Raw genomic sequence first — 12208 nt, 5'->3', positions numbered from 1 at the left:
CCGGCGCCCCCGGCCTCGCTGGGGTCCCCACACGGGGCCGGAGCCGCTCTGCGGGTCCCCCCATTGCAGTCGAACACACCGCCCGACACCGCCGGGGCTCCGGCTTTCCCAACATCACACTGGGGGGGTCCTGGGGCGGGGGGCCCGAGTAACAGGGGCCCCCTCATTAGGAGGGGGTCCCAGGGGGGAGGGGGGGTTAGGAGGGGCCCCCTCATTAGGAGGGGGTCCCTGGGGGGGAGGGGGGTTAGGAGGGACCCCCTCATTAGGAGGGGGTCCCAGGGGGGAGGGGGGGATAGGAGGGGCCCCCTCCGGAGGAGGGGGTCCCTGGGGGGGGGTCGGGGAGGGCCCCCTCCGGAGGAGGGGGTCCAGGGGAGGGGGCGGGGCCTGGGGGGAATTACCCCCCCAGGCCCCGCCCCCTCCCCTGGACGCCCTCCTCCGGACGGGGTCCGACCCCGGCCGCCTCCAGGGACCCCCTCCTCCGGACCGGGGCCCGGGAGGGGGGGGAGGGCGGGTGGGGTGGGGAGGGAAGCAGAGGGGGGCACGTCACTCTGCAGCGTCAACACACGTTTAAAAAAAAAAAAAAAAAATGCCAGACACACGACCGTCCCCTGCCGTCCTGTCCCCGCCCGCCCCACCCTCCCCCCCCCCCCGGGCCCCGGTCCGGAGGAGGGGGTCCCTGGAGGGGGCCGGGGTCGGACCCCGTCCGGAGGAGGGCGTCCAGGGGAGGGGGCGGGGCCTGGGGGGGGGGTAATTCCCCCCAGGCCCCGCCCCCTCCCCTGGACCCCCTCCTCCGGAGGGGGCCCTCCCCCACCCCCCCCTGGGACCCCCTCCTCCGGAGGGGGCCCCTCCTATCCCCCCCTCCCCCCTGGGACCCCCTCCTAATGAGGGGGTCCCTCCTAACCCCCCTCCCCCCCAGGGACCCCCTCCTAATGAGGGGGCCCCTCCTAACCCCCCCTCCCCCCTGGGACCCCCTCCTAATGAGGGGGCCCCTGTAACTCGGGCCCCCCGCCCCAGGACCCCCCCAGTGTGATGTTGGGAAAGCCGGAACCCCGGCGGTGTCGGGCGGTGTGTTGGACTGCAATGGGGGGACCCGCAGAGCGGCTCCGGCCCCGTGTGGGGACCCCAGCGAGGCCGGGGGCGCTGGGCTCCGGCCCTCAGGGCTTTATTATTGCCCGGCACCCCGAGCCCCGCGGCTGCGAGGAAAGGAGGAGAGTGGGGAATGGAGAACGAGAACAGGGGAACGGAGGAGAAGGTGGGGAGAGATCTGGGTGTGCAGGACAGCAGGGGACGGGGCTGGGGGGAAGGAAGGGTGGAGGAAGAAGCAGGATTGAGGGCGGGTGGGGAGGGACCGGTGGGGGGGAAGGGGGAGCTGGGAGCGGGGTCAGGGGAGAGTCCGGCTGGGGAGGGAAAGCAGACGATGGAAAAGTAGAGTAGGGTAGGTAGGATAGAGAACGAGAGAGGGGCGGCCGCAGGGGGGGAGGGAGGGGAGGGCTAGGGGGGAGAGGGAGGGGGGGGGTTTGGGGGGGGGAGGGTGTAGGGGGTGGGGGAGGGGTGGAAGGGAGGGTAGAAAGGAGAAGTACACAGAAATACAACGAAACAGAAACGCAGGAGAAAAGAAACGCAAAGAAAAAGAGATATAGGGCCCCGGCCGGCAGCAACCTCCCTCACCTAACGCCGAGGAGCAAATGGCTCCGCCGTGCCCTCCCCGCGCCTTAAATCCCCCAAGGCCCCGCCCCGCGCAGCCGCACTGGGGTCCCTCACACCTGTGCAGGCCCCGCCCCTCGCACCTGTGCCGGCCCCGCCCCCGGGGCCCCGCCTCCCCCCCCGCCCATAAATCCCGGCGGATCGGCGCCTGTCCTGTTTTCTGCGGGGGATGCTCATCTCGGGAGGCGGCGGGAGCGTCGGTCGGAGCGCTGTGCGGAGATCCGGGTCGGGGGCTGCTATTGGTGCTGCGCGGGATCCAAGGCGCTCGGGTGGGACTGGGATCGGGATCTAGGTCTGGGGATTCGCATCCTGGTCTTGGCGGTATTTCTTGTGGAAGCTAGACCGAGCCACTTTTTCCTCGGCGGGTAGGGTATGGGTACTGGGGCCGGAGGATCGACAGGGGACTGGGATCAGGACCGCCGCCGCTGCGCTGGGGAAAAGCCGCTCCAGGACAGGCGCTGCCGTTCCGGCTGCGGCCAGCGCGGGGCTGGGTCCGGCCGGGGCTCCAGGCACGCTCCGGCTGCGGCAGCAGGGAGCCGGTGCTGTGCCGCTGCCGTGCTCGCCAGGAGGACGACGCTTCCCGGAGCAGCCTCTGGATCGCGGCTGGCAGCGGGAAGGACACCGAGACCGCCCGTAGCGGCCCCGGGACCCCATGGGCATCGCCGCTCGCTCAGCGCCGCCGCCCGCCCCGCGGGGCGCCCCCTGGCGGACACGGCGCCGCCCCGCAGCCCCCGGCCCGGTAACGCCACGAGCGCCGCGCTCCCCTACGAGCCACAGCGCCCGCAGCCCCTGCTCCGTGCCCGCAGCCCCTGCTGGGGGCTGCAGCTTCCCAGCCAGGAGCAGCCGCTCTGGGACGGCCGCTGGGGCCGAGGCGTTGCTGCTCCCGCTCCCGTTGTGCCTGGGGTGGGACTGGAGCCCCAGGGAAACACTAGGCAAAACCCCATGGGTTTAAAAACCAGTGGCAACTCTTTGTTCTTTATTTCCAGAGCCGTGAGAATCATCAAGTCAAATGGTGAGAAGGGACCGGCCCAGCTGCACATCAAACCCAGAATTTTGGCCTTCTCAGCACCCTGCTCCAAACACCTGGGCCAATCCCAGGGCTGTTCCAAAGGCCCTGTGTGGGATGGGAATGACTGCTGCCACTAAGAGAACTCCTCTACAAATGCAGCTCCTTCCCTTCTGCTACTGCTGCTTTACACAGCAGCCCCTGCAATGGCTGTGGGGCAGAACTGGCTGGCACTCAACATGGCAGCACCAAACTCTTCCCCATAGCCCTGATTGTTCTGCCCTTGCCAGGATTTCCCCAGCAGCTGTAAATGTGCTCCCACAATGTCCCTTTGTTTCCCCAGGAAGAAGCAAACAAGACAAGCCCTGAGGGTGACCTTGCTCCGTGGCCAAAGCTCTTCTGGAGAGTGCCGGGGGGCGTTGCCTGCAGGTGAGTGCTGCCAGCTCCAAACGATGCTGGCTGCTGGGGCCAGGGCTGTTTTTCTGGCCCAGGGGCCTCGGTGTCTCCTGCTGGCTGCCAGCCATGCTCCTTGGTGTTCCCTGGCTGTGTCCCAGCTGGCTGGGAGCGCAGGGCAGGAGGAGGCCAGGAGCTGCTGAAAGGCAGCAGCCCCTCGTGTCTTTGGCATCTGCAGGGGAGGAGCTGTGCCTGCACCGTGGCTCCTGGGCCAGGGGCTGCTCTGAGCAGGCCCCTGGAAATGCTTCAGCCCGGACAAAGCCACACCAGCAGCCCAGCAGGACCCCAAGGAGCAGCTGGCATTGCTGGGAATGGAGGCACGGGCCCTTTGCAGAGGGGCTCATGCAGCAACTCCTGGCTCAGAGCTCCCACACAGCTGCCAGCTGTGGCCCAGCCACCCCAAATCCCTTCCCTCCTCCCCAGCCTGAGGCCATCGGCCATCAGCAGCATCAAAGCCAAGGCCATCTTCCCCCACAGATGTTCAATCCCAGGCAGCAGCCCTCAGAGGTACCTGAAAATCAGTGGGATGGAGTTTGGAGTTTTCCAGGGATCCAGCTGGAAGTGCAGAAGTGATGGAAAGCTTTCCCAGGTAGGTGCCACTGGAGGTGTGCTGAAGACAAAGCTGTGCATCCCTTTCCTGAGAGAGAAGAATTTGTAGAGGCCCCTGCTGAGGCTCTGAAAGGAGCTGAGCTTCTGCAGGGAGAGATGTCCCCCCCTGGGCACAGGGGCTGCCTCAGCTCAGGCTGGGAGCACATCTGGCCACTGCCTTCCCCTGCTCTAAACCATCCACTGGATGTTCTCCATCCTGGAGCTCAGGGGGGTGAAATGGGCTCCATTCCAGGCAGCTCTGGCCAGTGAGCCCAGGGACACCATTGGGCTGAGGGTTCTCAACAGCCACTTCTATGGAATAGAACCCTGGCCTTGTCCCTGTGCTGCTGAGCTTCCTTGGAAGCTCTGCTGGCTCCTGACACAGCTGCTGTCCAAGGCAGCAGCTCTGCATGGGAATGCCCACACTCCATGGGGCACTGGGAGGTTACTGCAGCGGGAATGGAGCAGGGAATTTGGGGCTATGGGTATAATTCATCAGAACTGGCACAGCTGACAGGGAACCCCAAATCTGGGCACCACACAGAGAACAATCTTTGTCCTGCCCTGTCAGCTCCAACCCCTGGGCTGGGAGGTTTTGGGAATTAAATGGATGGAATGATACAAACCACAGCAAGTGGCATCACCCAGAGGGACAATCCAGGTCCCAGACAATTACTCTACAATCCACTATGGGGGAAAACACCCTGTGCCTGCCAGGAGCTCTGACTCTGCTTCTCTACCAGCTCCTGAGCAGTGTCAGGGCCACCATGAGGGCTTTAAAATCCAAACAAACCCCATATCCCACACAGTGAATAATCCAAATAAAGAAATGCATTCTTGTCATCAAAGCTCCAAACTGTGTCAGGAGCTCTGCCAACAAGTTAATGGGATTCCCAGGAATCTCATTAATGCTCTTGGTTTCATTTTTATGTATTTTTAATCCCTCAGTGGGCAGCCTGTACAACTTATCATGGGATTGAGAGGCTGAGCAGGGCTGGCTTTGGATTGACCTTCACCTCTGGCCCCAGCCTGTGCAAACACACCTTGTGCCAGGCTGGGTGAACTCATCACCTCAGCTTTTCCCTCCTAAATATCCCCTCCTTATCTCTCTGGAGAGTCACTGACATTTTGCCCAAACCATGCACTCCTCACCTCCATGTGGCCTCCAAGTGTCCATTCTGTTCCTCACAGGTGCCCTGGTGCCACCGTGTTGGTCCCTTGGCCTTTCTCCAGCCCGAGGCTGCTCCTCTGCTCGCTCTCTGCAGTCTCATCCCACAGCGATCCTCTTCTCCCTTCCCTGCTGGCTGCTGCCAAGGAAGGAGGACACAGGGAGTCTCCAGTGCTGCCCCCTCAGCCCTGGAGAGTCCTGGCTGTGGGCCCGAGGGGCCTGGGATTTCCCAGGGAAATTGTCTGCTGGTCTCCCTTCAATGACCTCAGCAATTCCCTCCAAAATGCCACCTCACTGCCCCTGACATCCCCTCACATTCCATTGCCCTACACAAACAGTTCTTGGATCCCCTCTAGATCACAGCAGGTTTTCAGCCACATGAATGGCATCACCTGTGCCCACTGCTCGTTATTCACCCAACCAAAAGCAAGAGCAAATGTTGGTTGGGCTTTAATAACAACTTGAAATAACTTTACAGCAAAATAACTCACCTTTTTCTTCTGTGGGTTTTTTTTCCTTCAGCTGCTGGGCTTCCCTGTGAGGATGTGTGCTGAGCTCTGGGTGGAGGGGACTGTCAGGCTGAATGGCTGTGGGTTTGTGCTCTTCTCCCTGGGCATCAGCCACTGCCCCAATCCCTTTGCCCAGGCTGTTCCCTGTGCCTGTGCTCAGGCTGGGGCAGCACAGGCAGACGCAGCTCTCAGCACTCCCTGCTCCAAACACAGCTCTGGCCTCCACTGCAATCTGGCTCTGCTGGGAGGTTTGCTCCTAGAGAAATCCAAGAATTGCTCATGGCAATGTGGAGAATGAATCTCCACAAAGGGAGGTAAGGAATAAAATCCTGCTCTGGGAGCCCTTGGGATCTGCAGGGCTGCTGAGGGAAGGGGACATTCCCTGCCTGCAGGGCACACAGCCCCACCTGCAGCAGCCAGCCCAGCCTGCCAGCTGGGCTCTGCCAGCCCCTCTCTGAGCCCCCTCCCTGTGCTGCTCCCTCTCGGTGCCTTTGGCAATCCCAGCCTGAGCCTGAGCAGCCCAAAGCTCTGGCTGGCAGCCCAGGGACAAAGGGACGCTCCCAGGGATGGGGCACATTCCCAGCAAACGCTCCCAGCAGGGCACAGAGGCACCCCTGGAGCTCCTGGCTGGGGCTGGCAGGAGAGCACAGCCCCCAGCTGGGCTGGCAGTGGCAGTGACAGCAGCAAAGTGCCACGCTCTGGTGGCACAGCACAGACACCCAGGCCAGCACTGCCCGTGGGAGGGGCACAATGAATTCTGCTCCCTGTGCTGCCCCATGCCAGCAGGAAAGCTCCAGGGGCATGGAAACTCCTGCCCCTTCCCCCCAGCCCAGATGAGCACTCCTCAGTTCCCAACACCCCGTTCTCACCTCCAGCCTGCTCCCGGGGCTGCTGCCACGTTCCTGACAAGGTGCCCAAGGCCCCTGGGCACAGGGCTCCCTCTGTGTCTCAGGGCTTGGGCACGGCAGGGACCAGGCTGCTCCAGCAAGGACAGCCTGGAACCAGAGCAGATGTCCCAGGGCTGGCAACGGGCTGGGGACAGCAGCTCTGAAACCCAGAGTGCTGAAAACAGCCCCCAAAGTGTTCTATGGTCACACCTTTAACATGGCTCCAAAGGGCAGCAGCTCTGGTGCCAGAGCAGCACCTGCACCATTCCCTGTGCCAGCCCCTGGCTCACTGAAAAACCAAACAAATCAACCACACCCAGGTCTTGTTTGCACAATTCCTGATCCAAACCCTCACCTTTCCTGCCCAGCACTGCGGCAAATCTGACACAGCATTGAGAAGTGACCTTTGCTGAGAGCAGCCATCATCCCAGTCCTCCAGCCTTGGCAAGATTGTGCAGTGAATGGACCTCAGTTCTACTCCTAAACCTCAATTTCTGTCAGTTTTTGTTAGAAAGATACTGGACAGTAACTCATGCAGCAGAATTTGCAAATTGCACAAGGAATAACAAGGCCCAGAGCAAAGCCAACCACCCCCATCACTGCTGCACCCCAATTCTGGGAGAAATGCTGATCTCATTTCTAAACACTGCCCTTCCCTCCCACTCAGTCCTTCCCTGCACCTCCCTGCAGAGCATTGACTCCATCTTTTGCTGCCAACAGCTCCTCTCCAGCCCAGAGCCCACTGCTCACAGACACAAACTGAGCAAGCCTAAGGCAATGTTCCCAGCAGCAGATGCAATTCCTGAACTCCCTTTTCCCTGGATTCTGAGCCCTTGCAGGAAACTCAGCTCAGCCCAGAGTCTGTTCTGCTTTCCCAGAGGCAAATACAGCCTGCTGGGCCCCAGCTCTGGCACCACATTGCCCTTGTTCCTGTGCCCTGGAAAGGCACAGGCAAAGCCAGTCCCTCAGAGCCCATCCCTGGGCCCCAGGAGAGCTGGAGCTGCTCCCAGATGCCAGGGCCCTGCAGGGCTGTGCTGACACCAGCACAGGCTGACCCCTGTGCCCAGCACCACCCCTCACTCTGCTCCCATGGCTCCCAAATGCTGCCAGCCCTGCCCCTGCCCCTGTGCCAGGGCCGTGCCTGCCCCCAGCCCCAGCAGAGGCTGTCACCCAGCCCTGCAGCGGCTGCCAGCCCTGGCAGAGCTGGGCATGCACTGAGAGCTCCCGAAGGAAGGCCCAGAGCAGCCCTGGGCTGCACAGACAGTGCCCAAGCTGCCCTAGGGCACAGCCAGCACCACAGCTCCAGCATCCCCAGGGAACTCTGGCACTGCCTCTGCACCTCTGCCCTTCTCCAGCAGGCACAGCTGGGGCTGGGCTGGCAGCAATGGCATTGCCATGGCAGCTCATGCCAGCAGAGAGGAAAAGGGGAGCCCTGTGTCCCTCTGACTCACCCCACAGCGTGGGCAGGACCAGAGCCCTCCAGCGCAGAGCCCTGCTGCTGAAGCCTCTTGCCTTTGGCTGCTCCAACACCAAAGCTGTGGGCAAAGATGGGAGGAGTTGGATGATTTTTCCTGCCCTGAAAGAGAGGAGAAAAGAAAATTAAGTCCACTGTGGAAGTCAAAGGATCCCAGCTCTCATAGCTCTGCTCTGCTGGCTCACTATGGGGTTTTACCCATGAGAGGTGACACCAATTCAAACACAAACGTGTCCTTTGCCAGCACTTTTATTCCTGACTATTTCAGACAATAAAAGGATGCTCATTTTTCATCTTGCATTCTCTGCCTCATTTGAACAGAACCATTTTTATCCCAGAGCCCACGTGGCAGCCATTCCATCCTTTCCCACTGGACTTTGCACAAAGGAAGGGACACCCGGGATGCTGCACCACAAGAAATCCCAAAGAGAATCCCCTCCAAAACCTCCCAGGGAAAGGTTCTTTGCTTTTGGGACACAAGAAAGGCCTTGGGCCATTTGCACCCACATGGAAAGCCCACACTGAGCACTTGCTTTTAAAGATGTTGCACTTGAGGTTACAGACATGGAATTGCTTTGGGATTTGGCATTTCCTGCACCCACACAAACACATTCAAGGAATTAAGTGCAGAGTCCTGAAGTTTGGTTATTCCAATGCTGTTTTGGTAGTGCCACTTGACACACCAAAATCCACAGCAACACTTCACAAAATGCAAAGCAACTTTCACCCCCACAGCCCCCTTCCTTTCCATTTTGCAGTTTTGGGCTCCTCTTAAGAACAGGTTAAAGCAAAGAAGAGAAAAGGCCAGGACCTGCTCCCAGCCAGTGCCCCAGCCACCTGTTTGCCAGAGATTCTCCTTACAGCTGATGGCTTTTCTAAGAAAGCTCCAGCTCAGCCTTATCACAATCCCCTGGCAGCCCTCACCGTGAGCCCCAAAGGCCAGGGCACATCTGTGTGCTGCCTCAGGAAGCTCAGTGGCTCTCTGGGGGACAAAACCTGGTTTGGGCCCAGAGCTGACTCTGCTCCCTGCTGGCTGAACTGTGCAGCTGTGGGATGCAGCTGGGCGCTGCAGGGCAGAGTGTGTCACCCTCTGTGCCAGCCAGGCTCCAAAGGCAGCCCTTGGTGCCCCAGCAGCGCTGCTGGAAGCGCTGGCAGCGCTTGGCACAGATGGGATGGAGCCTTCCCACAGCTCTGTGCCCTGGCAGCGAGGCTGGCACAGCAGAGAGGCTGATGGCAGCAGAACAAACGCTGGGTTTCCATGGGCACTGATGGGCCTGAGAGCCCCAGGCCAGAGCTGCTCCCTGCCCAGCCCAGGAGCTCCCAGTGCTGCTGCAGGGCACGGGCTCTGAGGGAACCCTGCAGCTGGGCCAGGAACGCAGCAGCGACAATTCCCAGGCACAAAGAGATCCCCACCTGCTCCAGCAACTGAACCTCTGGGGCTCAGCCCCGCGGGCTGTCCCTGCTCCAGGCAGGAGGAGCCACACAGCCCCCGAGGCTGGGCTCACACCCTGCCCTGCCAGCAGGAAACAAGGGCTTCATGAAGCTTTGGGGACACCTTCTGTCCCCAGAGGGCTCTGACACAACATCCAGCAGTGTGGATCTTTAATAAAGACAGCTCGGACCTATCCTTGCCACAGACTCGCCTTTGTTATTGCCTCACAGTCTCTGCTTTAAAATATTTTGCTATTACAAGTGTTTGAACAAGACTGACCGTGAGCCCTGCACCCTTGCCGTGCTCCAAGCCCTAAGGCAGAGCTGGATATCCTCACACTCATCCAGCCTGAGGGAGCTGCTGCAGCATTTAAAACATTTACAAACCACCCCTGCCCTGAGGGTGTGCAGCCCTGCAGGTGCCTGGGTGCCAGCCCAGCATGAGAGATGGGACATCAGGAGAGCGAGCAGACAACGCCCACTGCAGCCTCTGCACTCTCGGCACTGCAGCTGCACGATCCTCACTGCTCAGCGACTCTCAGCTCTGGTTCCAGGACTCCCGCCAGGAAACTGAGGGCCCTTTCCAGATGCAAATCCCCACAGAGCCACTGCTCTCCTCTCCACCCACCCTCCTGCTCCAGCTTTTACCCCTTTGGTAGCCACCACCCCACCCAGGACACAGAGGAGGCTCTCGGGTGCCAACTGAGACCCAAATCGATCCAGGTGCCTCAGGAAATAAATACAAACAAACTCGTCCCTTCTAGGCTAACAAAATGTCCTGGTGCCCAGTTCCTGTTTCCTAAGGCAAAACCCACGGATCAGGGGAAAATGGCAAGTCCCAAACCCAACCAAACCCGGTTTGGCATCGGTTTCCATCAGGACCGTTCAGGTCTCCCAGTGCCCCTCAGCTGCAGCCACAGGAGCAGCTTCTCTCTGGGACCCAGGGGGGTGGGCACAGGGACACCCATCCCGCTGCTTCCCGGCAAACAGAGCTCAGCCCAGCCCAGAATGAAACATAACAAATGCAGGTACTGCCCTTGCCATTCATGTCTGAGCTCTGGCACGGTGTTATTGACCACAGAACTCCCGAGAGGGGACAGTCTGTAACTACTGCTCTGGATCAAGGATAATCTGTCAGTTCGTGTATGCACTGCACAGCTTTCATAAACAGCACTGTAACAGACACTAGTTTAGACTGCAGCATCATAGAGACTGTGAAATGTTCAAATGCTGTTACATGTAAGGAACTCAGAAAATGGTGTCAGATAATGGGGTGATTTCCCACAGCTGGGGACAATCTTATCTGAAACACAAGATAACAGAAACAGAAACCAGAGCACTGAAAAACAAGAGGAAAAATTTACTGACCCTCGTTATCAAATAACGAGGGAGTGAAAATAAAACAGGATGGCACCACAGGAAGAAATAAAGTATATTGGTTTAATCCACAAGATGGCACGAAGGTTCAAACCAAGCAAAAGAACATCTAAACTGAAAGGACTGTTTGAATATGTATAAACTCTAATGAATATGCACACACCACTGCAATGGAACAGAATCTAGAGAACACGGTTTAAGGGAACCGGGTGCTCCTGGCAAACAGCCAAGCACCCCAGCGCTGCCTTTTATCCCTTAACAAACGTGTAAAAATTCGAGACAGTGAACTCTGTTTCTCACCCAATAAAGCGCTGTTCCCGCAGCTGGGACGAGCCCCAGCTTTATTCCACGGCACACGATCCCAGAGAGCCGCAAGGCCCGGGACAGAGCCGTGCCACCCGCAGCGGGTCCCACGCAGCAGCGCCCAAAGCAGCCCCGGCCCCCTGTGGGTGCCCCGGCCCCGGTGCCCCCGGCCCAGCTCCCTCCCCTCCGGCCGCTCACCTGAGGGCACCGCCCGCTGCCTCCCGGCGCTGCTGCCGAGCCGAGGGCATTGTCCCCGCTCCTGGCCCAAAGGCCGCGTTCTGCGCTGCAGGGCGCGCTCCGGGGGACGCGGGGGCGGGCAGGGACAGGGTGACCCGGGCTGAGGCGGCTGTCCCGGCGCTCTGTCCCCTCCCGGGGCTCAGGCCGGGGAGCGGGGCCCTGCCAGCGGCCGCCATTGCAGCGCGGAGCAGAGTCAGGCAGGGCCGAAGAGCCGAGCGTGGCCGAGTGGAGCCGGCAACAGCCGAGCGTGGCCGAGTGGAGCCGGCAACAGCCGAGCGTGGCCGAGTGCAGCCGACAACGGCCGAGTGGAGCCGACAACAGCCGAGCCTACCCGAACGGCCGACTCTGGCCGCGATTTGCCGAATCCATCCGAGCTTAGCTGAGGTGAACTGAACGGAACGCGACGGAACCGCGTTCAGCCCAACCGAACTAGATAAGCCCGACCGAACTAGATAAGCCCGACCGAACTAGATAAACCGAACCAACGCGAGATCAGCCGAACCCACCTGAACATTACGGCGTCGCTCACTCACCCATCTCTCAGTGTGGGCAGGCACCCTCAGCTCCAAGGAGCTGTGCAGAGCGAGCGCTTCGTCCCTTGGCAAGCACGGAGTGATCAGCCCCAGGGACAGGAAAGTACAGACAAATGCCATGGTCAGCCCTGAGGATTCAGGAGGATTCAGAGCCAGTGGCCCAGAACCTGCCACAATTCTATCTACAATTGCAATGTAATTACGGTGGGACAGTGCAAGGCTGGAGTTCAGAGAGCTCAGCCGTTCCACCGGGGCTGGGGACATGACTGAGGGGGTTTTGTGTCAGTCTGATGGCCCTGAGCAGCATCAAGAACCAAAAGGAAATTTGACAGAAATGTTTTGAGACGGATTGTCCCAAAAACTTGGGCTGCTTCTAGGGGGACAAAAGATTGAAAAAGCTTTCTGTTGAATTCCTGTCAGAAAGTCCAGACCCACTGGTTCAGCTATGGAAGGGATGGATATGATGCACCATAGAAAGAGACAAAACGAGAAAGGTAACAAGGACTATGTCCCATCATTCCCCAAACACGCTCCAAGG

At 60.1% G+C, this 12208-nt stretch overlaps 1 protein-coding gene across 1 annotated transcript; it reads right to left on the bottom strand.

Moving 5' to 3' along the window:
- Positions 1–2663: 2663 nt before the first annotated feature.
- Positions 2664–11934, bottom strand: LOC129046665 (uncharacterized). The gene is made up of 9 exons (XM_054514600.1): positions 11671–11934; positions 11469–11604; positions 11099–11275; positions 7767–7891; positions 6298–6423; positions 5411–5684; positions 4904–5058; positions 3087–3800; positions 2664–2818 (listed from the first exon to the last, which is right to left on the bottom strand). The coding sequence occupies exons 1-7, from the start codon at positions 11932–11934 to the stop codon at positions 4937–4939; spliced, it is 1224 nt and encodes a 407-aa protein (XP_054370575.1). The 3' UTR covers positions 2664–2818; positions 3087–3800; positions 4904–4936.
- Positions 11935–12208: the final 274 nt, after the last annotated feature.

This window comes from Molothrus ater, chromosome 4 (assembly GCF_012460135.2).
Source record: "Molothrus ater isolate BHLD 08-10-18 breed brown headed cowbird chromosome 4, BPBGC_Mater_1.1, whole genome shotgun sequence".
Classification (NCBI taxonomy): domain Eukaryota; kingdom Metazoa; phylum Chordata; class Aves; order Passeriformes; family Icteridae; genus Molothrus; species Molothrus ater.
Note: the sequence above shows the minus strand (reverse complement) of the source record. Positions and strands in the feature narration are given on the sequence as shown.